This window comes from Misgurnus anguillicaudatus, chromosome 18 (genome assembly GCF_027580225.2).
Source record: "Misgurnus anguillicaudatus chromosome 18, ASM2758022v2, whole genome shotgun sequence".
NCBI classification, from domain to species: Eukaryota; Metazoa; Chordata; class Actinopteri; order Cypriniformes; family Cobitidae; genus Misgurnus; species Misgurnus anguillicaudatus.
Genome location: NC_073354.2, coordinates 9,244,275 through 9,272,083, shown reverse-complemented (window position 1 = coordinate 9,272,083; position 27,809 = coordinate 9,244,275). Strand labels below are relative to the sequence as shown.

At 36.4% G+C, this 27,809-nt stretch overlaps 1 protein-coding gene and 1 long non-coding RNA gene across 6 annotated transcripts; one reads left to right on the top strand and one right to left on the bottom strand.

The window, feature by feature from the left end:
• Positions 1-144: 144 nt before the first annotated feature.
• LOC129429975 (5-hydroxytryptamine receptor 1E) lies at positions 145-26,859 on the bottom strand. Of its 2 annotated transcripts, none has more exons than XM_055186979.2 (2): positions 25,240-25,315; positions 145-1,536 (listed from the first exon to the last, which is right to left on the bottom strand). In XM_055186979.2, exon 2 carries the CDS (start codon positions 1,438-1,440, stop codon positions 310-312), a length of 1,131 nt encoding a protein of 376 aa, XP_055042954.1. In that variant the 5' UTR covers positions 1,441-1,536; positions 25,240-25,315; the 3' UTR covers positions 145-309. The 2 variants fall into 2 exon arrangements, with proteins under 2 accessions (XP_055042954.1, XP_055042953.1); XM_055186978.2 differs by lacking the exon at positions 25,240-25,315 and adding an exon at positions 26,652-26,859 and having other exon boundaries at positions 146-1,536.
• Positions 9,430-10,460, top strand: LOC129444327 (uncharacterized). Of its 4 annotated transcripts, XR_012358407.1 has the most exons (4): positions 9,430-9,726; positions 9,798-9,869; positions 9,951-9,994; positions 10,135-10,460. It is a non-coding gene; the product is annotated as an uncharacterized lncRNA (long non-coding RNA). The 4 variants fall into 4 exon arrangements; XR_012358408.1 differs by lacking the exon at positions 9,951-9,994; XR_012358406.1 differs by having other exon boundaries at positions 9,798-9,994.
• Positions 26,860-27,809: the final 950 nt, after the last annotated feature.

Here is a 27,809-nt window from a genome sequence, read left to right as displayed (position 1 = left end):
AGGGATAACGCTGACGTGACACCATTGACAGGTGACACATTGAGGAGGGATGTTACACTTGTTAACATTGAAAATTTCTCTGAATTCGAACATTGACAGAAACATTTGTGATTATATGTCTGCGGTGCTGTAAAAAAAGCAGACAGTGGGTTTTTATTGTGTTTTATTAAAATGTTATATCAGCAAGTAATGTTTCACGTGATACTTTGCGTTGAGAAACATTTTGACTTGACTTTAATGAAAATCCAAAATCTAGAACTCAATTGTGCATGATTTCGTTTAGGAGTCTCTTTAAGGTATAATTTGTGCCTATGTGTGCTCTTTGCGTCCGATCAGTCTCCTAAAGGCCTGTTTAAAGTCCTCATTGAAGCTGGTGTAGAGCAGTGGGTTAATCAGAGAGTTCATGTAGCCCAGCCACGTGAGAAGGTCTGACACGTGAGGCGGTGGGTTTAACATTTTCAGGCCCACCAGCAGTTCTTTCAGAAAAAAGGGTAGCCAGCACAGGATGAAAGCTCCCAGGATAAGGCCCAAAATTCGTGCAGCCTTCCTCTCGCGGGACGTACAGATCTGATTCCTCTCGTCCGAATCTGCCGTTTCCATATCGATGGATGGCATGCGAATAGCGACATTGTTCCGGTCGAATTCTGTGGTATGGTCAGAATTTGAGAGGTCGGAGATGCAGAAAGCGTGCGTGACCCGGCAGTGGTTCAAAGAGTTCTGGCTATCGGTACTACGGCTGCTGAGGTGCCGCGACGAGCCTCGTTTCTGATACAGCGTCTTGGCGGCGGCGTAGATGCGCGAGTACAAGATGAGAATGAGTGTCATGGGGATGTAAAATGCGCCAAAGGTGGAAAAAATGGTATACCCCACGTGATCGTGCTCTATGATGCACTGCTGCGGGCCACCGCCGTCCTCCCGACGCCTCCAAAACAGAGGAGGTATAGAGATAAACACAGAAATCAGCCACGCCGTCGCCACCATGACGGCCGCACGACGAGCTGTCCTCTTGCGTGCATATTCGATGGCTTTGGTGATGGCCCAGTAGCGGTCCAGCGCTATGACGCACAGGTGCAGAATAGAGCTGGTACAGCAGGTCATGTCAACGCTCAGCCACGCCTCGCACACGATCTGTCCCAAAGACCACGTCTCCATGGTGATGTAGAGGATGCTAATGGGCATTACCAGCACAGCAACCAGGAAGTCAGTGACAGCCAATGAGCAGATGAGGTAGTTTGCGGGGAGGTGGAGCTTCTTGGTGGTGCAAATGGCCGCGATAACAGCAGCGTTCATGATGGCCGTCAGTAGCGTCAGCAAAGCCAACAGAGTCACCAGGGCTAATCGTTCTGTCAACACCTTAACATGAAACGTCGCTCCTGTTGTGGTCGTGACGTTGGTGGCGTTGGTCGGAGCACCGGAATTTTCCCCCAAGTAACGCTCCATCTCCACCCCACAGCCGGGACCTCAATCTGAGAGTATTTGCTTCCTGGAAAACCAGGAATACAGACAGAAAGACTTCTCTTCTGGACAACTAGCACCCTGTCAAAGACACAGTTAAACAGGGTCAAATGAAGGACTTTAAAGGAACAGTTCTGCTAAAACTGCCATTATTTATTCATGATTAAAAAAAACACACCTAATAAGCCTCTCAGATTGAAATTGCAAGTGCAAACTTTAAAAACATTACAAAAGAATAATTATAAAACGGGCAGTTCTGGTTCTTCATTCTGATTGGTTGAAACGCATTCTAAGCCATGATAAAATACAACGGTAACCTCATGGTTCAGACCACATTAAGTATCACTGCGCCACTGCTGCGTACTGATTTATGAAAATAAACGCCACAGTCTTTAATCATTTTTTTTAATTTGTCTACAATTGCACAATTAATGGCGATATCCAGATAAATGTCAATAAATATTGTTGAGTCATCTTGTCGATAAAGAGAAAACGTTGTCTCAGGAGTTTATAACTCAAGTTCATACGTCCGCTATTATCCACTGGGTGGCGATCTTACCCAATTTAAACACTGACGCATTTACTCAACACTGAAAACAGCGTGTTTTCATCAGGTTCTGAATCTGATGTCTTACAAAAGTTCTTCACAAAAATGGAATTATCTCCACTTTTAGCTAAAAAAATTGAGAGGTGATAAGAGAACAAATGAAGGTAGGATGAAACTTTTTTTGTTTGTTTTTGGAAAGCGGATGGACTGTTCTTTCATTTGTTATTTTCTGTTTATTTAAAAAAGATAATTTTTCTGTACGGCATTAAACTAAAACTGGGGGGCAACTAAAAAAAAAAAAAACGCTGACGGGGAAAGAGTTCAGCATGCTTCCAAGCATATTTGTTCATCACTTCAACAGTTGCACAATATAAATGTTAATGTATAAATTAGATGAATGGTGATTTATAAAATAAACACCACAGTCTTAAATCATATTTTCATTGCGTCTTTGCTGCGTCTGTGTTGGTTGGGAACTGCGCTCTGTTTCAGTCACACTTGATTCTGAGGAACTACTTTGTTTGGCGGAAGAGTAGGGGAGAGCGGGGTATGTTGTCACACTTTTCACACTGTCTAACATTTACTGAGCACCATACATCAAAATGGTATAAATCTCATACCAAATGAAAGAAGGAAGTCTTGGGCACATATGTTGTATTCATAACATCTTTATATCTTATCTCATTACAGAGTTGTAGACTGTTGAATAGTGACTGTGCACTTGTGACAATTTGCCCCATCGGAGGGTAAGTTGTCACACTAGGGCGGGTAAGTTGTCACACTAGATTATCTAAAAATAAGAACACAACTACTTAATTGTGAATATTGATTTTAATTTTTAAACTCAAACCAAACTGGAAATATAAACATCCGTGCCTGGAGAATCTGGAAAAACAATTATTTCAATCCAAATAATGCACATTTCAATTAAGTGGCAAGACCACTTTACTTTGAACTTTGGTTCAAATGTTCTATGGCTTTCACATAAAACCAGATAACTGAATGGAACGCTGCAGATAACTTGCTTAACTTAACATGTTTAACCTCTGAACAAAACAGATGCCCTGTATGACTAATAGGACTCATCTCAAGAATCACAATTCTGACACACATAAATTGCCTGGCCTGAGGTGCAAGCATCATGGGCCCAATTGTTGCATTTTACACATTTTACCCAGGTCTCCTTTGGACGACTCTTTGAAAATGGCTCTACACAGACGAGGCAGAAGCACTCTTCATCATCTGATGATGACTCTTGCATGATTTTTCTTCTTTTAGCTGCCTTGTTTTTCATAGGTCCAGATTTCTGCTTCCCTTTCTTTTGAAACAGCTTTTTGCTAGATTGAGGCTTATTCTTTTCTATATCATGTTTTCTGAGCATGTTCGATGTGTTTGTTTGTACAGGGGCAAGTTGTCAGATGTGACGACTTGCCCCAAAGTCATTGAGACAACTTGCCCCATACTTACTTGTGTGCTAATGTTGTCTAAATCTCAAGTTTAGCTCATCATATCACTTTAGCTAAAGTATCAAAAGACACTTTACGGTCTCCTCTATTTTGTGCAAAATAATCATTTTAAACATTCACACCTAACAAAGTTGTATTGCATAAAATGTAAAGTGATTTTTTTTTACTTTTTAAGCAGAAAAATAAGAAAATTGTGCTAACCTCAGATTACAGTGATCTTGACCACATGTGAACAGGAAGTTGACTATAGAAGAAGAAGTCACATAAAGTGGCTATTTGATTTTTGACATAGAGCCTCTAGTGTTGCAGTTATGAACAGTGTGACAACTTACCCGTGTGACAACTTACCCCGCTCTCCCCTAATATATGTACTAATATAATTACAACTTATTTGTGTTTTATTTTATAAAATCCCGCTAACGTTATGAATATGAAGTAACCGTTTTATAAACGCAATAAACCCCTCGAAGCATTGGGTTACCAGTGCATTTTATAACAGCTAAGTGCCTAACAACGCCCCTTAGCTGTTATAAAATGTACTGGCAACCCACTGCTTCTTGGGGTTTATTGCTTTAACATATATATGTAAGCAATAAGGTACGAGAGGCTGTGCTGTATCGTGAATAAGTAATGGCTGAAGGGCGTTGTTAGGCACGACGCGGTTACTACACAATGTTAAAGTAAAAAAAAAATATTAGTGCAACTTTCATGAAGTTAAATCAATAAAAGCATTCCTTCTGCTAGAAAAAATAGTCCCTGACTGCAACATGAAAACAACATGAAAGCTCAAATAAAAACAACAAACTGTTCTCAGACTTTGTCTCATTATATGTTTATGTGTTGCTAAGGGTGTTGCTAAGGGCGCAGTGATATTAAATAGAACCGTTGGGTGAAGCGGTCATAGCAGTGTTTTATTGTGAATAAAGCACACATATTGACCAATCAGAATCAAGGATTGGAACTAACCGTTTTATAATAACATATATTTTATATATATGCACACATCGTTAGACAAGCAGGAAACATCGGGTTAGTTCATATTTAAAGTTCGGCTGAAATTTTGCGCAGACTTGTAACAGAATAATCAAAGTACTTGAAGCACCACAAATGAAGTGCGAAAAACAGAGAGATAGCTTCTGCCTGTTTGTGATAAATACCATTGCTGACGTTTAACAATGCTCTTTAATATAAATAACAATGCTCTTAAATAGTCCAATCCCAGGAAAATAAGTCATCTGTGTTCCAGAGTGTAGTGACCAAGTGTCCTTAGAAGTGGCCTAACCCATATAGTGATTCACAATACATGAAGTAAGGAGCTGATTAAGATGCATTGAGCTTTTAACACCAGCAAATGTAAGAAGTTAATAAAAGAGTTAAAGACCGGCAGCTTAATTCTGTAGAGAGAAACAGAATCAGTGAATGTTGATCAGATTGATTTTCTGCCTCGTTGTGATGAAAGCCCAGGTGAAAAAGCAGGACACTTCAAAAATGTACTATATTTTCACACACTAATTTTGTACTTTGTAAAATTCTTTAGTAAGTACTTATCTGTGCTATTTGAGACACAATGAATATGAACTAAAATGCACTTTTAACATACTATCTCTGGTTTAAAAAATGAGTTAGTTAACACTTTTAATAAACTTGAACCCATCTTTCATACAAAGATGAGTTCAAGTTTACTACAAGTAGTAACTAAATACATTTTTAGCACATTTTAGTTCATATTCATGGTCTCATAATAGCATAAATACATTTAGAATGATGTTCTTAAGATTATCTTAACAAAAGAAGAAATTTTAGTATATTAAGTATAAAATTAGTATGTGAAAATAGAGCACTTTAAGTATATTATGAAAGAGTATCTAGTGGGAGAATCTAGTGTTGAAAATGTAAACCTGTAGGACTGAGGGTACAACAGAAATATAACTATAATAGTATTAATGAACTTATTCTAATTATAAAAATTATTATATTAATTATTATTACTATTAATAAACTAAATTTGATCAGTTCTTATGTTTTAATCATGTGCATGCTTCATTATAGACGCAATTAATTGTTCATGAATTATACAAACCCAGACGCAACAATACTGGCGCCATGCAAAAATGTCTTCCTAAAATAATTGTATATGTTGGTAACACTTTACAATAAGTTTATTTTTTAATAATTAGTTAATGCATTAACAAAAATGAACTGACAATGACCAATACATCTAAACCAATGATCAATACATCTAAACTTAAACCATTAATCTTAGTTTAAGTTTAAGTTATTTACTAATAAAATCAAGCATTGTGTCAGTGGTTCTCAAACTGAGGGCCAGGGCCCGAGATGGTGCCAGGGGGGCCCCAGTTTTATGACATTTTATAAAATACATTAATTTATCATGAATTCTGTGTAATTAAACCTAATAAAAATAAGGCTAGCTGTTTGCACTACTTTGTATAACTTAATATGCTTTGTTTAATTAAAAAATAAATTTTAGAACAGTTTTTGTCATAAATTTTCTTTGGGGGGGCCGTGAAGGAATGCACCGTACACAAGGGGGGCCGAACGCGGAAAAGTTTGAGAACCACTGGTATAAGTAACTGTTAACACTAATACATGAGAAACTATAGTTCATTGTTTGTTCGTGTTAGTTAATGCATTTAGCAATGTTTACTAATACAACTTTATTGTAAAGTGTTAGTGTTACCAGTATGATTATAGGCTAGTTTTTTTTTTAAATAATGTGCTTTTAATGCAATTAAATAAATAATAAAGCAAAAAATAGACTACAACATTGCATTTAGATCTGGTTATGCTGCATCAAAGGTTTCTTTTTATTCACTGTTTTTGCCTACCCAGTCTACCCAAATTATGTACCTATTAGTAATGACATTTTTTTATTCGTTTTCGTGAAACTGTCACGAATTTCCGTGTTTTTTTTTCATGATTGTATCACGAATTTCTGTTTATGTGTCATTGTCACGTTACTCAACTGCTTTTTCCTATTTTCAAACCATTTTCGCTTCAGTTTAGGGTTAGATTTGGAGTTTGCGTTATATCTCATTTTAAGTATTGGTTTATACTATTGTTTTTTTTATCCAGGGAGTATTTTTCAAACCCTAGGGAGTCAGCTGACATTAGCTTAACTTTTAGATGTTTCTTCTATATGTAACATTATTACTTCGCTGACTAGTACGGTTTAATCTTAACTGTTACTTTGCTACTTTTTTGTCCTCTGATTTTTCTGTGTTTTTTATGTAAAGCTGCTTTGGAACAACTAAACAATTGAAAAGCACTTTATAAATTAAATTGAATTAGTTCTGACACATTACACAGCGTCTGTGTCTGTCCACACGTCTATAAGAGTGAGAGCTCTAAGCTGAACACACGGCCATGAGATGATGTGAAGGTCCTACGACAGCCTGATCGATTCATCCTGTGTGAATGATTTGAACTATGACACACAGTAGTGGGTTATGAGACATTATAGAACAGATTATCTAAATACTGACTGCTTTTACAAATACTGTCATATTAACCAAGTGTTGAGTACAACACTGATCTGTCAGGATTCATATATCCTCTATCAAAATGATAACATTAATTAAATGTAAAATGGTAAAAACAGATGATTAATAGACTGATAATGTCTGATAATGCTAAAAACACAACCCACAGACATCTGTGCAGTTAACAGGACTGTTTGACTTCATGCAGGACGGCACAGACTGATCAGCGTTTGACATCAAAGAATCATGAGAGCAGTTCAAAGACATGTCGAGCGGTCAGCATACTTTAATAATGTCAAACATTGATTGGTCTACATAAAGTCAAAGTGAGAATGAAGTTTATGTACTATAGTAAATTAGCTCACAGTGTTCATGCATTATTAAAAAAAGGGGGTGTTTAATCTAAAAATAAAAGTGACTGTAATCTGACATATGAAAACAAAGTGAAAAATGTAAACATAAATTAGTCATTAAGATTTAGCTATACTAAATGTATAACCAGTGTTTGTGTTAACTTGTGTTTTTCCCTCAGTTTTGCAGGTTAATTTGAGTTCAGTTTTGGGTTCTTTAGATGTTGTGCTGGAAAATCATTGGTTTCAGATTTGAAAATAGCACTCACTGACATCCAAAATCACATCTGTGAATGCATTTATTATTTAAAGCTCTTCTTAAGAGAAGACGACATTTCTCAAAGATCAAAGCATTAACGGTTGGATCACCACATCATCAATGGATCTCCAGAGATCAGAAAATATGACTACATACTTCAAGCCCATGAATTATGCTACAGGCTACAATGTTTGAATGTACATAGAAATTGATATCCTAATTACAGATCTTTAAAATGTGTATTTCTTATGAACAGATCAACACTTAACCATTCAGTTCAAGACTTGAGTTCGTCCTGCCGATTTTAGCTCCTTTAGAATTGTAGCTGGGTTGGAACTGAAGTCTGCAGGACAGTAGCTCACCAGGAGCAGGGTTGTATCTGGTGTAAAGTGATTTCAGACAATTGTCTCTGCACACATTATAAATGTTACAAATGTATTGCTGAAACACAGCACAAAGACTGTAAAGTATGCAATATTGAATTGTGGAGTTACACAAGTATCAAAGTTTTTCCACATTTCTGAGTTCAGGATTATTTGGGTGGGGCTAAAACAATAGCTCAATGATGCACTGTAGCCACCGAGCATGGCTCAGCCCTAACACAATCACAAGCATCCATTCAGGTCCATAGCTGTGTTTGAAAGTTGAGAGAGAGAGATGTCAGCTTTCCCGCTAGTGGGTGTGGTTTCAGCTCTGACAGGGGACACACCCCCAGTGTTTGAGAGCAGAGAATCCTGCCTGTTTTTTAACTTATTTTTTTATCATTCAAATTTGGCTGGATGGTTAATAACACACATTTTTCTGTGGTTAGACAAACTGAAAACACATTTAATATCTTTTAACATGAATAATTTTCCTTTGGAGGTCATTTTCAAACTTTTTTCAATTTCAAGCTTTCAGATCTTACTTCTTAGCCAAAACAGTTTTACCAAAACCAAGTAGCCAAATTTTTATTTACTTTCTACATCAGAACAAGACTGATAGCAGGGCATAACCTATACCTCTCTCTGACATCAAGAACTGGCGCCCCATCTCACTGCTCTGCACAGATTACAAACTGCTCTAAAGCGTTGGCAAATAGGTTCGTGGAAGTAATGCAACAAATCATTCATCAGGACCAAAGCTACTGCGTACCTGGTAGAATAATCTTTGATAATGTTTCCTTAATACAAGATATTTTAGAAGTCTCCAAACTGTTTAAATAGGATTTTGCTTTAATTTCTTGAGACCAAGGGAAGGCTTTTGACAGAGTCGAACATAACTTTCTGTGGAAACCTTAACAGCATTTGGTTTTAGCCAAGAATTTATTAATAAGATCAGAGTTTGCTTCAGTGACGTTGAGAGTATGCTGAAAGGGAATGGTGTTTTATGCACTCCCTTTTAAGTTTGAAGGGTTGTCAGGCAAGGGTGGCCTTTGTCAGGCATGCTCTATTCAATTGCCATATGTAACGGGGTGATATGAGTTCGAGACTGCATTTCCCATAAGGCTATGCAGTAGCGTAATGTTTACGTCAGCACGCACTATAAATAGACGCACGGTAGCATAGCGTGTCCTCCTCTTTCATTCATTGATTCTGCCAACAAGCAAACATTATTATAAGGTATTTGTGCTTGATTGTGTTTGCTTGTGTAATTATATGGGGTGTGCAGTAGCATAACACGCTTTCGTTTCATTTATGCATTGATGATGTATACAAGTATTTGCTACTAAGTGATTTGCGCTTCACGCTGTCTGTAGGTACTATAAATAGACTCATAGTAGTGTGGATTGCTTTCACCTCATTTGTCGGGTCTACAAACAAGCTTGTCGATCTTCAGGTAATGGGTCTCTATGACTATGGAAGGGTATATTTTAAGTTCGCCAGCTAATTAATGCCAAGTAGTTGATCGCTTATGTTTAGAATTGTTTGTGTGTTTATAGGTTACTGTTCATTTAATTTAATGCGGGTATAAGGCATCTTCATGTACGGATTTTATTGTTAAGGTAATGAGAATTTATAAAGAAATTAGTAGGTTAAAGGGGTAGAAAGAAAAGTGTTTTATGATGTTGTCATCTTTCAGAAAACCGTGCGTGTTAATGGTGATTGGCCTGACGACAGAGTCTTCAAAGAGTATGAGTGATGTATGAGCGAAATGCTTGTTAGAGGTAATGAGTATTAATAAGTCTTTATGTTAATATGCTAAAAGAAGTTTTTGCTCATAAAGGTTGTTTTGTAGGTTCCTTTTTAATAGAAGAAACAACCGGTTGGTTTTAATTCTGTCTTTCTCAGATCCAGATATATTTTTAAGGTATTTTCTTAATTTGGTAAAACCTCCTAATTTAATTTAAGGGTTGATTTAAGGAATTCATATTTAGTGTTTGTTTTACAGGTCGAGCACGACTATTGTTACTATTTTATATTTTGATTTTTGTGGTGAATTACCCCTTTCTCATTATATAAGTGATTTATGATTATTATTAGTATTTGTGTAATGATTTGAGGGTTTTTATTCATTATTATCTTTATTTTATTTTTGTGAAATGTATGATTAATTTTGTTTCCTCTCTTTGTAGTTTTCATCCTTTCTGACTCTCGGCAGCACAGGGGCTTCCCTTGTGGGTGCGACTGGCACTGGTGCGGTGGTGGGATATTCTTGTGACGTGACACCTTTTATTGTGTGCTGTGATTGCTGTGTTGAAGTGGGGTTGCATTGCAGTGGTTGTATATCCTTCACAATTCCAGTGGTGCCTTTTAAGGAGCCCTGTGATTTTGTCATGAGAGTATAAATATTTTTCTACATCATGAGGTTTGCCATAGTATTTTAAATATTTTATCATGTTATGTGGAATTAGAAGTTTTGTATTATAAATAAAACTGCTTGTAAAAGTGATCATTGCTATTACCGTCTGTGGCATTTAACTTATATATTTAAATACCGGCAGGTCTGGTTGGTTACACATAGAACCCCTTTCGCAACAAATATGATAAGTCATGTGGTTTTCATATTCCTGGTTTTAACTACAATGTTTATTTATCAGCTTATGAAGATGATGTGGTCATAGGGATCAATAGTCAAAGTGATGTACAGTGTTTATTAAATTTCCTTGATGATTTTAAGTTCTTATCCTCTGCCAAAGTTAACTGGAATAAGTTTAATTTGTGGGAACTTGAAGTATCTTTGGGTAACGGTGGTTATAAATATTTGTTTTTTTTTCTAGGTGATGAGATTACCATCCACAAAAACTGTCATGGAGTTGTTGAGAAGAGGTTGTTTAGACAAATGGAAGTGGCTAGCTCCAAAGTTGTCTTACAAGGGGCGTATTCTAAATATAAACAACTTAGTTGCTTCATCTCTCTGGCATAAACTTGCTTGTGTAGATCCACCACCAAAGTTGCTTGCAGAGATTCAAGCTATTTTATTAGATTTATTTTGGGACAAATTACACTGGATTCTTCAAATTATTTTATATTTATCCAAAGAGGAGGGTAGACAAGGATTGATGAACATTCAAAGCAGAACAGAAGCTTTCCGGCTACAGTTTATACAGAGAATACTTGTAGGTTTAACAAAATTTAGCTGGAAAGCCATTGTTTGTGCTCTCTTACGGTGCTTGGGAGGCTTACAGATGGACAAATCCCTCTTCCTGGTGGATCCCCTTAAGTTGGACACTTGAGGCTTGCCAGTTTTTTATCAGAATCTTTTTAAAGTATGGAGCCTCTTTAATTTTCAAAGAGTACAAGATATGGACTCGCTTCACTGGCTGTTAAAAGAGCCTTTAGTATATGGAGCCCGCTAGGAAATATCTGACATTGATTTTACTTTTGTCTAAACTCCATATTGTGCAGATCTAATACTGTATTAACACCTTGGGGCTTCTGTCTGATGTGGCTGGACCCACTTTTTCTAATATTGACCAAGCATCATCACATCTCAGGATCTCCTCCACATGATTCGTTTCTCAATTGATGGTTAAATGGCAGTCTGCTTTAACAACTAAAGAAAGACTTTTAATATCAGATTATTGTACTGGGATAAGAATTCCCAAATAGTGATGACCCTTTTCCAACATTATGTCTTCCAAACTAGATGAATGTACTGGGTTATTTTTAAAGGCTGAGAAGTCTCTGAATCATGAGTTTGTTTCAGTTTGTGGTAAAAAATATATATAAAATGTGTGTTCTGGTGTTTAGGAAGGTTTTAAATGGCGTTCTCATTTTAAATTAGTTGAAGATGTTAAACCAGAATGGAGAATCTTGTATAAACCATCATTTGTGAGGAATTTCTCCGAAAGGAGAGAGAAAGAGAACCCAGGCGCAGGTGTAGATGAACTCAAAAAACTTTTAATAAAAGACCTCCAAACAAAAGACCCACAAGGGGGTAAAACAAGACAATGACTAAGACTAAAACTTACAATGACAATAACTAACAGGACTTGACTAAACAAAAACAGGAACAAGACTAGGATATGAACAATAGAACAATAAACTTGACAAAATACTCTTGCCTATAATCACACAGGTAAGTACAGGTATTACCAAAACGAATCTGCACAAAACAACAAACACAAGGGCATTAAATAGGGGAGAAAATCAAGAGGTGAACAGGTGACATGAATCAAACAATAATGGGATCATTAATGAGGAAACAAGGGGGCGGGGTCAAAAGACGAGACAGAAAGCACATGGCTTAAATCAGTGTTTCCCAATCCTGGTCCTCGGGCACCCCCTCCCAGAAAGTTTTAGATGTTTCTTTATTTAACACACCTGATTTAACTCATCAGCTTGTTAGGGACACATGTTTACCATTTTGGAAGGAGGCTGATGAGTCGAGTCAGGTGTTTTAAATAAGGAGACATCTAAAACTTTCTGGGAGGGGGTGCCCGAGGACCAGGATTGGGAAACACTGGCTTAAATAATCAAGGCCAGTGCTTTCACACAAAACATGGGCCTGTCATGATTCTGCCTCATGACTAATACTAAAACAAGGACAAGAGGGCAGAATCATGACATCATTAACTAAGAGAGTGATATTCAATGGAGAATCCTGCACGGGGCCATTGCTGTTAATGCTTTGATTTCTGTTTTAAATCCTGAGGTTGGTTCTTTTTGTTTTGAACAAGAAAATGTCTTCCATGCTCTTTCAAAATGTTTTAGGTTAGAACCTTAATTTGTTATTTTAAGCAGTCTTTTTAGTTGTTTTTCTGAAGCTTTTTCTGTAGAAACCTTTATTCAGCTATTTACTGATAAGATGTTTTGACTGTCAGTTGCTTCAATTTATTTTGGGTCAAGCAAAACTAGCGATCAACATAAGTAGGAAGAAATTAATTGAACAAAAACCTGGGCATGAAGTAACTATTCTTTCTTCAGCTCCAGAGTGTTTATCAATTTTAATTTTCTCAAGTCAGTGAATGACTTGCTTTCTTTTGAGTTGAAATAGCGCAGTAAGGAGGCTCTGTGTTCTGTATTATTTTTCTTTTGACTCTGCATATGTAATTTACTGCATTTTAGGATTGTTTTGTATTATTGATGTAAGCGTTTTTGTATATTTATGAATAAAGAGCTTTGAAAATTCAAATTCTCTCTCTCTCTCTCTCTCTCTCTCTCTCTCGCTCTCTCGCTCTCTCTCGCTCTCTCGCTGTTCAGAACCAAAACACTGATTTTGTTGTTTTTGAAGTGTTGTTTTGTGTTTTCTGGTTACAATGGGACTGGATGGTGACCGCCTCTTCAAGCTTCAGGAGACTGCAAAAGTGTCATTAGATAACTCAAGTGTAACTAAAATATAATCTATTTAATAAACGTGTTGACATGTGTCTGTCATTTACACATTTTAGGACATTAATTTTTAAATAATGTGTAATGTCTGGGAAACAACACAAATGCATGTGTCAACTGTGATGTTTGCATCTGATCTTTAAGTCCCCCTGTGGTGTAAAGCGAGTTTTTATTGTTGTTTATATTTCTATGTGGTCTTTTAATATGCTTTAAAGGGGACATTCCATGAAAATCAGACTTTTTCCATGTTTAAGTGCTATAATCGGGTCCCCAGTGCTTCTACCAACCCAGAAAACATGAAAAATAGCAACCCTGTAACTTTGTTTTGGTAGGGCTCTCTCTGCAAGCATGTGAATATATAGGTCATGCGGATTTCGCTCTCCCCATGACGTAGCTAAGGGATCTTATTATAATGATACCGCCCCTTCAACTGCGCTATCCAACCATGACGCTACCTTGAGTGCGAGCGACCGAGAGAAAGTATGACTGACAGCATGACGCGTTTGTATTCCCTCAAACACAAAGAGGAGCCTACAGTCTTATAACTTGTAGTTTAAATAATCTTTCTATGTTGAATTAACGTTCTAAATGATTAACGTTATCTTAGTGCAAGAGAGAGAGAGAGTGAGGGAGAGAGAGTGAGTGAGCGAACGAACAGAGAGAGAGAGAGAGCAACGCGACGGTTCGCTTTAAAGTATGTTGTTTAATATGTTTCTCTGAAGTTTATATGAATGAACACGAGGATTAATGCACTGCACTGCACGAGACAGAGTGAGAGAACAACGCTTATTCACTATCATATCATAAATATGTTGTTTAATATTTCTCTCAAGTTTCAAATGAATACGAGGAGTTACAAGATAGAGAGTGAGAGACTGACAGAAACGCAAATGTGTTCAATCACAATAAACTTAAACATGTCATTTGATCTGTTTCTCTAAAGTTTAAGCATTAAACGTGTTGTTTTATTACAGATCATTTAAATGTGCTTGTGTGGTTTGGTCAAAAAGTAAACTTCTGAGTGTTTGTGGAAGTGTCATTTATTGTAACATGCTGAAAATCATTGTGCCTGTTTAAAACACTATGAGACCTAAAAGTCTTTATTTTTATTCCACAATGTTCCCCATCTGCTGATAAACATGTATTTAGTATGCATAAAACAGATGATTGACTTTTTAAACTTGTTCAAATATATAATGCTTAACATCGCTTACATAACTTATTTCGTGAGAATATCTCCCTGATGCTCTGTCATGTCTACAGCGCCAGCGCTTGAGACTCCGCCTACCTGAGCAGCTCATTTGGATTTAAAGGGATACACACAAAAACGGTGCATTTTTGCTCAGACCCATAAATTGCCTATTTTAACATGCCACAATAAATTACCTATACATGTATTTTGAGCTAAAACTTCACATATGTATTCTGGGGACGTCAAAGATTTATTTGATATCTTAAAAACATCTTCTGGAATGTCCCCTTTAAGATAAACCATGTGCAAATTCATCATTTAAAATCATCAGCTGCTGTCTGAATTTGTCTGAATTTGCCAAACGTACCATCTATTTATATATATATTATATATGGTCCGAGGTGGTGTGAAATAGTGTAGGTGGGGACTAACTTTCTTCACTAATATTCCTATCCATGTATAATAAATAAGGTAAGTGTGTGGCGTTACATTCAAGCTATTTTAAAGCATGAAGAAATTACTTTCACAGGAAAACCTTATATAATATATATATATATATATGAAGAGTTTGGTTTCAAAACGCGATAAACGCCATTTTTGAAAAAAATGAGTTACTGCCAAAATCAGCATTATATCAGGTCAGTAGTTAAAAGTAAATTCTTAATTTTACGCAAAATCCAATATCCGCCGTGTTATTCTGTCATCTTTTCTCCCTTTTTTCCCAAAATGAGATAAACGCCACTCCCCCTTTTTTACAGAACGCAATAAATCCCACAGCGCACCATTCCACGCAATGTAAACAAAAAATGGCGGCGCGTTGAGTACACAGAATCCTAGTTTTCCTCATCTACTTTGTACTGTGTGATCAACAAACAAACAAAAGCAAAATAATACTTTAATGGCATTGAAAAACCTGTGGTTGTTTTCTGTGACGGGAAAGATTGTAAGTCATCAACATCCAATGCGAGAGGCACTCGGGAGACGGGTGCTTGTTCTTCCGACAGCATCTGTGAAGTTTGTGATTCTAACACATTGATCCCAGGAGATCTTATGAAAAACTTTCCATTATTTTACTCAAAGTCAACGAAAATCGAGCAGGACCAAAACATTTTACAGCGGATCGCTTTGAAAAATGTTAAGCGACGGCGTCAAGTATAACCGCAGCAATGACAGTGTCATTAATATAACAAAGTAAGTGTTTTGATTAATGCCAATAATGTTTATTTTTTTAATCAGTGTGTACAACTGTTCAACTAAATGAATATAACATGGCAAAGATGAATGCACATTTATACATTGATTCAATAGATTTATAGCATTTTGAAAAAAACTTGTCATGGATTTATTGCATTTTGTGGGTAAAAAAATCAGTTTTTATAATAAATCTTTGAAAATCAAGTTATGGATTTTAATTTTGTATGTTTTTATAACCTAAAGATGCTATGTGAAAGTTTGTAACAGAAAATAGTGTTTTTCATCTTGTCACTTTCTTGGTATAGAAAACACGTTTTTACCGAAATTTGTCAAAATGGATCTATTGCGTTTTGGAACCAAACTCTTCATATATATATGCTATTATGATGCTCAAAGATGAGTTTTAAGTAAACACTTGTGTGTTCTTTTGAAGTTTAAAGAGGCAGTCACCATTGACTCCAATAGTAACCCCGAAAACCTAAAGCAACATGAAATCTGTGTTTGGGTTCTGAAGAACAAAGAAAACCATCAGAGGTTACATAAGGGCTACATTTTCCTTTTGGGCTGAGCTAATTCTTTAAGTTAAGCTTACATCACTTTAGTTTGTCCTTGAGCTTATCTTCATACACACATAGTCTTGGACAGAGCAAAGAGTCAAAGCCCACCTGAGGGACTGAAGCCCCAAAAGCCCAGAAGTGCTGCTGGAAACATTTGTCAAGTTGTCTGTGTATAACTTTAAATGTTCACTGCTGAAGTGACCCGAGGAAAACTGTGGCAGTAAAGCGAGAGACATCAGAGAATTGATGACACAGACACAATACACACGATCAGACACCATCAGACACATTACACATGATCAGACATATCAGACAAAAGGGATTACAGTACACAGTTAATACAACATTGACTAATATTCCTCCTGATCCTAATACAACACTGCATTCATTGGCATAAACCCACTGTCATTCTTTGACATTGAGATATCCGTTGATAAGCATTAAGCCACTTTTTACAAAAGAGATCCAGTTGTGCTATTATTTGTGTGTCTATAAACACATGTGGCAGGTGGACATGGCACCATATCTTATTATTGTTTTGTATTCTTCTTTTTTTATAGTCCAGATGATCAAAGTCAATTTAAGACAACAGACCAATCAGATACATTTGGGGAGAGGATAAGCACCTAGTATTTAGCATTACAGTTTGTTTCAATCAGTAGGACACATTTCTTAATACTTTAGTGACAAAACTCTTGACACAGTGAGCACAACAGCAGTCTGTGTGATCATTTGTCACAGAATAAGCCAATAACTACCAAAAATCTGCTTATTATAGAAATCAATAAACCGAAAATTGCGTTTACATTTGGAGATTTGTCAGGTTTCTCGCAGGCAGTGATGTCACTGCCCATCTCAGCCAGCAAGAAATCTGTCGAATCTCTTCTAATGTCTGCAGAGCCTGTAAGTCTAACATGAGCTTTAAATTTCACCATTTCTCTGCCAACTGCATGAGTCAAGCGTAGACTTTTATGTGTTACTTTACACTTACTTCTGTTTGTGACACATGAACAAAACTGTGAGAAAACCTTTGAAGGCGGTTACATGCAATGACAAATTGGGGTAATGAGCAAAAAACGACCTGTGCCGATCGAGTTTGGCTCATGTGGAAATGAAGCAGTCAGACAATTTATCATTTTTTTGTAAATGTTATCTGATGCCCATCGGAGGGCTCCTTTTTTTTCAGTTCTGCCGTGCAGACAGTAAGTGAAGCAGTACTGTTATCCATCAGTTGTAGTTTGGACTCTTTTGTCCTTTGCTTTGACACTTTGAAACTTGTTTCTACATTTGTGACCAATGCAATAATGACCTCCCTTTTGATGTTTTCTGATGCAATGTTGCTTTTACTTTTCATCTTTCTTTATCTGTCCTCCACTGTCTGTTTTAAAGAAAGAAGAAGAAAAAGCAGCAAAACCTTAGCGCAGATCTGCACAACTATTATCAATACAATACTCAGTGTTTTGTGTCATTTCAAGGCTTTCCAAAATAGCACACCATCTATGAACCAATTGATCGAATACAGGTGAAGGGATGATGCTTACAATACGCTTTGTGTTTTCTCCTCATGTGTTGTTTCAGTCTCCACAAATGTTTTATTCTAAATCATTTCACGAGTTCGCCCTTACATCTAATCTGATTGCGAAAGTAAGCATATTTTGGCGTGCTGTCCTGGGGGAGGACTCAGGATCCGGAGTGAAGCTCGAACTCCGAATCCGGGGTATGGCCCGAACCCGGAGAACTCCCCCATCCCAAACTGGTATAGAACAGATTAGATTGGCGAGTTGGGGTGGTGGAGGGATATCCGAAAACAATCTCAATAGACTGAGGTAGGTAGGATGTCTGTATATGTAGTGTTTGGCTGATTACCAAATTAGATGCACCTGTGCTTGATTAGTTAATTATCTGATCGTGCTCCTACTACAAAAACTACTACAATTCACACATTTACATGCATACTTTACTCCTAATGATCAAATCACAGATCGGAGTAAAACACCCCCTTCAATACAATCCAAATTTGTGTTGGTGTGTGTGTGTGTGTGTGTGTGTGTGTGTGTGTGTGTGTGTGTGTGTGTGTGTGTGTGTGTGTGTGTGTGTGTGTGCGCGTGCGTACGTGCGTGTGTGTGATGGGAATAGTGAGGGTTTATCTTCTCTTGATTGAATGGTTTGTCAGCAATCAAACAGAAGCGGAGTTGAAACTCTAAACAGAAAATGGCTTCAGTTTCAAGGAAACAGCAGGTGGGTGGTCAAACTCAAACACTGTTAAATACACACATTCACAGACCTGAAGCTCTGATATACTGCTCTTCATTATATGACTCATTTTAACCACAAGCAGTATAAACATTTATTCAAGAGTTTTACAAAAGAAGTACCGCAACACTTAAGACAATTATACTGAACAGGACAGAAATCACTGGGTTGAACTCATTCCGGGATAAAACACTGAACCTGTAATAACTCCAAGTCATTTGAATAATGATAAAATATATGCATGCAGTAAAAAGCTTTTTTTTTTTAATAAATAATTGTATGCGTCCATTGTCAGCTACAATCATAATAAAATGATAATGGTATGAATTTACTTTACATCTGTCATTGAGAGTCAGACCTCTCAACCACCAGAAGGAGCCAACATCAGTTTAACCACATTAACCACTCAATGTTTCATCTACTTCTATGTGTTAATGAAAGATAACAACAAACAAAACAAAACATTTATTAGTTTTGCGCTTCTGTACGCATAAGAATGATTACTGATCTTGAGATGAAACTGGATTCATTCACTTATTGGCAGTATGTGTTAAAAGCTTGCTTATTGCTTATATGGGTTTGGTATTTTAACAAAGCCCTAACTGTAAGTAAATGTCTGCACATTACTGTATAACATCACACACTACTGTAGTTCAGAAGATGTCAATTCAACTCATCAAAATAGGTGTAAAGATTCACTGATGCTCAAGAAGACAAGCGGAGCAAAGGCTATGCAAACGAATAATCAATTCATTTTATTTCATCGTTCAGGAAGCAACAAAATAACAACATTTGACATTGATCATTCCTGGCTCTTAATGCTGCCGTCTTAAACATCAGTGATTATCTTTTGTAATAGTTGTGTATGAGTTTCTCATTTCTCCTCAGTGTAAAAGAGAAATGTCAACATCTTATGGTTTCATCGGATGCACAAGCGTCGCTGTTATGTGTCTTGCCTAAAATTACTTTCCGATCTTTGTTTGTTTTATGATCTGGCTAAATTAACCTCTGGAACAAATACCTTGTGGAAAATAAAAAGTTTTTGGTTTTCAAAAGTTTAGGGGAGACAGTGAGCATGGACTATTGCTTCATGTATTACATTGTTATTATAATTAAATGTTAATAATGTAATAATTTTCTCAAAAAGTAATAAAATCTTGTTATAATTTTTCACATAATGTAATAATGTAATACATTTCTCATACAATAACATTTTGAACACTTATAATCGCAGTTGATAAGGTAATACTGGCAAATAATTTAAAACAACATTTACAATATAATAATAATTTTACAATATAAATTATTTTCCATACATTAAAACTGTACATAAGTACATAAAAGTAATTATAAAACGGCTAGTTCCAATACTTGATTCTGATTGGTCAATATGTGTGCTTTATTCACGATAAAACACTGCTACAACGGTTCTATTTAATATCACTGCGCCCTTAGCAACACCCTTAGCAACACATAAACATATAATGAGACAAAGTCTGAGAACAGTTTGTTGTTTTTATTTGAGCTTTCATGTTGTTGTTCGCAGTCAGGGACTATTTTTTTCTAGCGGAAGGAATGCTTTTATTGATTTAACTTCATGAAAGTTGCACTAATATTTTTTTTAACTTTAATATTGTGTGGTAACCGTTTTATAAAATCAATAAGGTACTCGAGGCAAGTGCTGTATCGTGAATAAGTAACGGCTGAAGGGGTTGCAGGCACTCCGCTTCGCGTCGTGCCTAACAACGCCCTTCAGCCGTTACTTATTCACGATACAGCACAGCCTCTCGTACCTTATTGCTTACTTAATAATCCACAAACTTAATAATACTTATAGTTTCTTTTCCCAAATCCCCACAGTTCCATTTATTTTCTTGTCATTCATTTTAATTCCTCTTTTCACATTTTGTACTGTGGTATGCAGGTGGAAAATAAGTTTTAGTTTTTGGCTTATTTATATACAAAACGCAATGTACCATTTTCTAAAGAAATGTGGTTGCTAGGGTACCTGGGGTGTTTGCTTGGGAGTGAATTGGCTTCCACCAATGATTACAGTCCAGGCCATTAAGGAAGCAAGATCACTAAATTTTTTTCTAATACAGATATATAGGTCTTGCTAAACGGTTGTTAGGGTACTCTATTTGGTTGTTTGGCAGAGAATTAGTGCCCACCAATCAGTGAAACTTCTATGTTTCTACCATGTATAATAATAGTGATGCTTTGCATAAATGCAAGCAACACTAATAATATTTTTTGCAATGTTTAAAATGATTTTTGTTGAGTTTATATATATTTTTCGTAATGTAATCATTTTTATTAAGATTTTATTACGTTTTACGAAAATGATTACACAATTAACATTTCATTACACAATAATAATAATACTTATTACATTATGTGCAGTTTTTACATTATGTGCAGTTATTACATTTTGAGTTGCTACAACATTGTATAGATTTATTTTACACAGTAATCTTAGCTCAGTTTAATGGTTAAAGCTCACGTAACACACGCTGTTTCTGCATTTCTGATGTTAATCTGGAGTACCTATAGAGTAGTATGACATCCTTTATATCTCTGAAGAGTCTTTAGTTTAATCAGATTTATAAAAGAAAGATTAGCTTTACCGAATCTTTCCGATAACGTACGAAAAAATGAAGAAGGAGGAGTTACTACCGCAGGAGGAGCGAGTACGAGTCATGCAACACTATACAACACTGTTTTAACTTATGATTCACTACATGTTCGTGTCATTTATATAATATACACGCGCCTATTTCCAACATAAGACAGAAGTCATACTTACCACGTGTAACTCGTCATGACCCGGTTCTGAAAATCCACCGCATCAAACACACACGCAAAACTCTGCTGCTAATCCGGATAATAAACTATATCCATTGTTTCCATAAGGCTGGATGTCTTCTCCTTACATCCAAAAACACACTTCTTGTTGTGCCTTGTTGACTTTTGAAATTAAACAAAGCTGAGTGGCGTGATAAGCTGTTAGCAAGCTCTAGCGTCTCCCGCTTACTGACGGCTGGGCGGGGTTTTCCGGGGGAAGTTTTCCGGCGGAAGCCCATATAAAGAAGTGATACGTATTGAAAACCCCTGAAACGTCAGTTAGAACCGTAATTAAAAAAAACTAGCCGAAAATTGTACGAACCCTGGCGAAGTGCATTCGGCACAGAAATACTCTGAAACACGCCCAACTGCGGTTTTGACACTTTGCCTACGTTTAGCATGAGGAAACAACTCTATAACTGTGTTAATAAGTCAGAATGCTTGAAATACCATTAATCCCCCCCTTTAAAGTGCTTTGATTTGAACTAAGGTAATATTACTGGTTATTTATTTAGCTTGTTATCAGAAATAATCTACTCTAGAGGGACGCTAGGGGGCGGTTTACCGGGCAGGGATTAGACTAGGGCTGTCACTTTTGAGAAAAATCTCATTCGAACGGATATCGAATATCATGAAATGTATCCGAATATATTCGAATATCTAGGTGCACCCGCGCGTATAAAAAAAAAAACAACGTAATGGAGATTCAATTTATTAACAGTGACAGTCATAAACAGGGCTGTCTGCATTACTTTTTTTACTTAATGTTTGAAACAGCAGGTTATCAACTTATGAATAACAACGACTCAGAACAGGTGACAACTTAAACAGCAGCAGGAGTAAGGCATATAGCAAAGCCCAAACGAAATCAGCGCCCGCAGATTTCGGCGGAAAACTCCGCTGAATTCCGCGGATATAATGCCATTCATTGACAAGCACACATATCCCACGCTTGAGCCTGTTTGTGAGAAGATATCTCATTGACAACAAGCACACATATATAGACTATCTCGCGTGTTTGTGAGCCGTCATTGACAAGTGCATTATCTTTGCGCGTGCTGTTTGCTTGCCCGTTTTTAATGATAGAGAGCGCAAACCATTTGATATTTGAGATGAAATAAAACTTACCGATGAGTTAAGCAGAGCTCACTTGACTCACGCGACAGTCAGCACATGATCATTTAAAATCCGTTTACAAGACAAATGCTGTTGTAGTTTAATATAAAGTTTACATTGCGTTGTAAACATGATGAAATTATCTTCATACGCGCTAATTTCATAATGCTAGCGTATTAACACAAGCTTTTTATTCTGCTATAATATTTAACACTATAATAATGTAATTTTATATACAAACTATAATTCTATCTTGACATGCACATTAGGTTCATGTTGGTCCAATTTGACTCCCTCTCTTGTGCACAGTTGCCGTCGGTCTCACTCTCACTCTTCCTTCCTATTACGAGGTGTTACTGTAAAAAATGCGCTAAACATGTCATTTTAAAAACCGGATGGTTTATTTATAGTTCGAATACGGATATTTCACGTCATGTTCGAATGCATATTCGAATATCGAATAAAAAGTGACAGCCCTAGATTAGACTAGTCCTAGACTAAAATAAAAGTTAAGAGCTGTCCAAACTAAAAAACAACTTGCACTGACATATCTTAAAATACATAAGTGCCCTTTGTTTTGCCTCAAAATGCACACAAGTATAATGTTTTTAGAAAGACATGTCTGTTGAAACTAGTTATATTTCCTAATTAAACTAAGGCCTAGTCCTGTCTTAAAGTAGTCCCTGTCCGGGAAACCACTCCCAAAAGTATACTGTAAGTTAAGTTTGGTCCACAAAAGCCGTTTGTTTATGTTGTTGCCACTGAAACCATCTATAGCCAGTGGTTGGAAAGGAGTCAAATGTGGTGACTCTGGACCACAAAACTATTTGGCAGAGATACAATGATTTGACAACCTGATATCTGAGGGTCCAAATGAAGTCCTTAGCAACACATAAAACTAACGAAATGTTTGTTTTAGCACTCTCTATGGTTTACAACTGTAATAAGGTTTTTGACTGAATGGGGAAATTGTAAGATTTTACATAAAAACCAAACTTGAATGGGAAATCCCTAAAAAGCATATAGGAATGAGTGCAAGTGTGTAGGCGAGCTTCCATGCACAAAGAGGGTTTTGCAACTAAAGACAAAGGAAGGTCAAATTTGTTCATTAACAATGAAATAACAAAAGTGACATTTGTTAAATACAACATTTCAATTGCTAACTAATAATCTTTTTATTGCATTAAAGGTGCAATTTGTAAGATATTTGCAGTAAAATATCCAGTCCACTAGACCAGTGTTATATATTTTGTCCAATTGATTACTATCAATATCTCTAATGTTTTCAACTACATGTAAACCATGAGAAAATTGCCATTCAAAACATTGACACGGGGCAGTGCAGTCTCCTGTAAATGACGTTAATATCCACTTATTACACGGCTCTCTGGAATGCTTGATTCTGATTGGTCAGTTGAGACATTTGCAGGTTCGTTCTTTTCAAATAATAACCGCTCCAAAATAATAACGCATAGCCGGTACTACTTGCACAAGTAAAATCGCTCCGCGCCAATAAAGATCAATAAAGACTGTCTGTTTGGCGCCATCTTGTGACAAACACTCAACAACCACGACAAGACACAGACAGCTTACTGAGACTGAACTTGACAAAATAGAGCATGACAGCTACGAAGCCATCACACAAAAAAATACAGAATGGGCATTAAAACTTCTCAAAGACTGGCTAAAAGAGAAAAAATGGAGACAGAAAAGTATGAAGCAGAGGATCTTAATAAGGTATTACGATCATTTTATGCATCTGTGCAAAGTTTCGCGGAAGGATAAAAATGTTAATTTAAAACAAATATGCCAATAAAACGTTTCAAATTCATATTCATGTCCAGTTTTTTTTCTTATGTGGCAAGTAGCCGTGTAATAAGCGGGATAATGTAGAGGCAGCCGGTAGTTATTGGGAAATAAGCCCCTTCAGTGTGATACAAGACCCTCCGCTTCGCGTCGGGTCCTGATCACACTGTCGGGGCTTATTTCCCAATAACTACCGGCTGCCTCTACATTATCCCTTACTTGACCCTTTGTTACCGCCTTTACTGACGTAAAAAGCACATGACAACAGTGTCGTGTAGAAATGCGGAACTATGCTTTAGCGCCTGTCGGGCTGCACGCTTTTTTATGGACTAAGATTACTCTTTACCGTCTCCTGCTGGTTGTGTCAGCAAAGACAGCTCCCGTAAGCGTACGGGCCAACCAAACGACCCAAGAAGAGTTTAAGACAAGAAGAGAGAAAGAATGAGGATCAATGTCAGTGTTGCATTATCTGGATGGAGAGAGCTTCATGACAACATTTAACTAGACATAGAGGCTGATCTTGCTTTTGTTTTACGCTACGGGTGAGTTGTTTTGATTCGTAACCCTTCAAAAATCGTATGCTATTATATCGATCACAAGACATGTTATCAGTACATCTTCCCTCGGACGATATAATGCATATCAAGAGGTATTGTAAAGCAATATAAATGGTCATTTTAAGATACTTGATAATAGAGTAGAGTCTGGTACTGTACAGTCTATCATAATTTTAACCTCACAATAAGATTTGTACTGTCAATACATTATGTGAAAAATCATTGTAGATTGTAAGTTTGAACACTCAATTCTGTGCTCTGTTAACACACCATCAAATTTGGACTAATACTGTGACATCTATGACTAACAATTTGAACATTAAATATAACCTTACATCATAAAATAAAACGATGTCATCAAACGCAACATTTATAAAACTTGATTACCTTATCCGTCAACGTGATTTCTCGTTCGTGTCTGATTGATGGCCATCAGCGGACGAGTTAAAGACCACAAATCTACGTCATTTGTTATTATTGCCGTTTTGGCGCCATCTAGTGGCGAATTCTACGTATTCCACCTTTAAACTGAAATTACTGAACCTAAACATAACAGCTTGATAAAAAATCTCATTTACAAGAAAACATGTCAGACACACTTCATTAGTTAACATTAGTTAATGCATTAGCTCAGTTATTCTCAAACTGGGGGCCATGAGATTGTGCCGGGCGGGGGGCCCTAGTTTTATGACATTTTATAAAATATTTTAATTTGCAATTAAACCTCAGACAAATAAGGCCAACCAACAGCACTACATTGTAGAATTTCATATGTTTTGTTTAATATGCTATGTTTATAAAAGAGATATGTGATGTTTAATAAAATTCCAATTTTAAGTTTGAGATATTTTATGTCATACATTTTCTTGAAATACCGAAAAAGTTTTGAGAACTGCATTAGCTAACATGAACTAACCACGAACAACAGTTCTTCAGCATTCATTAATCTTAGTTTGTGTTAATTTCAGAATTTACTAACACATTTTTTATGTAAAGTTGTAACTGTTGACATAAATGAATGTAGAATGAATTAACATAAACAATAGTATTGGCATTAACTAACATCAACAAAGATTTATAAATGATAAAAAACTATATTGCTCGTTTTTAGTTTATGTTAACTAAACTCAAGCTTATGTTACCTTCAGGATATATTGTTTCCTTTACCGAATATTAGAGCAAACTATTGTTATCTCGATAAAAATATCGAAATCAAGAAGTTTTCTCTAAGATGTCTATGGGGCGGTTTCCCGGACCAGGATTAGCTTAATCCAGGACTAAGACTTAGTTTAATTAGGAAATATAACTAGTTTTAACAAACATGCCTTACTAAAAACATTACCTGTGTGCATTTTGAGATAAAACAAAGGGCACTGTTGTATTTTACGATATGTCAGTGCAAGTTGTTTTCAGTTTGGAGAGCTCTTAAAAGTGATTAAGTCTAGGACTAGTCTAATCCCTGTCCGGGAAACCACCCCTATGTGTTTGATCCTCATATATTTGCTATAACTGTAGCTGTATATAGCGTCTGACGATCATATAGATAGATGAAGATGATATCCTTCATGAATAAACGCTCGCTCGTGTAGTCGCGTCAGTGATGAAGAAGCGTTATTGAAATAACGCAGGGTTCAAATGTTTCTGTCATTGAAATGTGAAGGTTTAATAACTCACAAAGTCATTTATCATTTTTACCTCAGAAGTTTAGCGCTTATTTTTATTTATCTGTGTAAGATTTAACGTCGCGCTTATTCATATAAACTATAAGAGCAAACAAGAGAAACGTTCATTGAACTGACCTTCATGCTGTTGCTTTATTCCTCTATCGGTCCGATGTGTATCGTGTTTGTCTTCAGCTGTTTAACCCGGGCTAACACACCTGACATCTTCACCACCATCCGCTGTCTGTCTGAATGTGATCATGTGGGCTCTTACCGTCCAGCTGCGTGGATGGACAGAGGATGCTGCGGACGGTTGCCATGGTGACGGGATAAAACGTCATGATGCTGCCAATATGTTTTATATTAGCAGTGACAGTAACCCTTACAATCAGTACAGTGGTGCTGTCAGATAGTAATACCATGGTAATTTGAAATGGGGAAGACTTTGAACAGTTGACACATCATGGTTTAAAGAGAAATTCTGTCATTGTTTACTCTCCCTCGTGTTGTTTTAAACCTGTATGAGTCTTTATTCTGGTTAACACAAACAAAGATATTTTGATAAGTGATGGTAAGCCCACAGCTGACAGTACCCATTAACCTCATAGTTTTAGTTTATCCTACTATGGGTACCATCATCCATGTGCTTACCATCATTTATCAAAATATCTTTGTTTTAAAAGAGATCTATGATCATTTTTTTGTAGTCAACTGAGAAAACACAGAGGAACAGTGTAAGTCAGATAGATATATAAATATCTCACTTTACAAAAGCTTCCATTTTATAATCTTTTTTTTTCTAAACTTTAATTAAATTCACTGTGGGCTGTGAGGAAAACCTTTCATTTAGATTAAAAGTAAAATGATCTGAGTTGTGGAAAAGCCCCATGAATGAATAAAGACAAGATAAAGAGCAAATGAGCAGTGTGTATGTGAGCTTTTAATGACAGCTGTAATTATAAATGCATGTTTAGATTCACAAATACTCAGTTGTTGTCGTTTAACCAATTCCTTCAATTTCTGCTTATTCTCAAATAATATAATAAATAATAATGATTATTATTATTATAAATTATATCACAATCTTTTTACATTCATCATTATTGGAAACTGACACAAACGTATCGGCTCAAAGCCTTCCACAGTGTGCTGAGCAATTCAATCCCTCCACCCACTTTTCAAATGACTAATTATCAAGGCTTTATCATTCATTAGCCATTGTTCGATTACTGGAATCATCCAATCTTTCCCATTTAACTACTAAACCATTGTCACATAACCAAAGCACAATACATC

What these genes read in the sequence shown, in the direction of transcription:
- LOC129429975 (XM_055186978.2), bottom strand. Translation starts at nt 1,440, where the DNA reads ATGGAGCGTTACTTGGGGGAAAATTCCGGTGCTCCGACCAACGCCACC.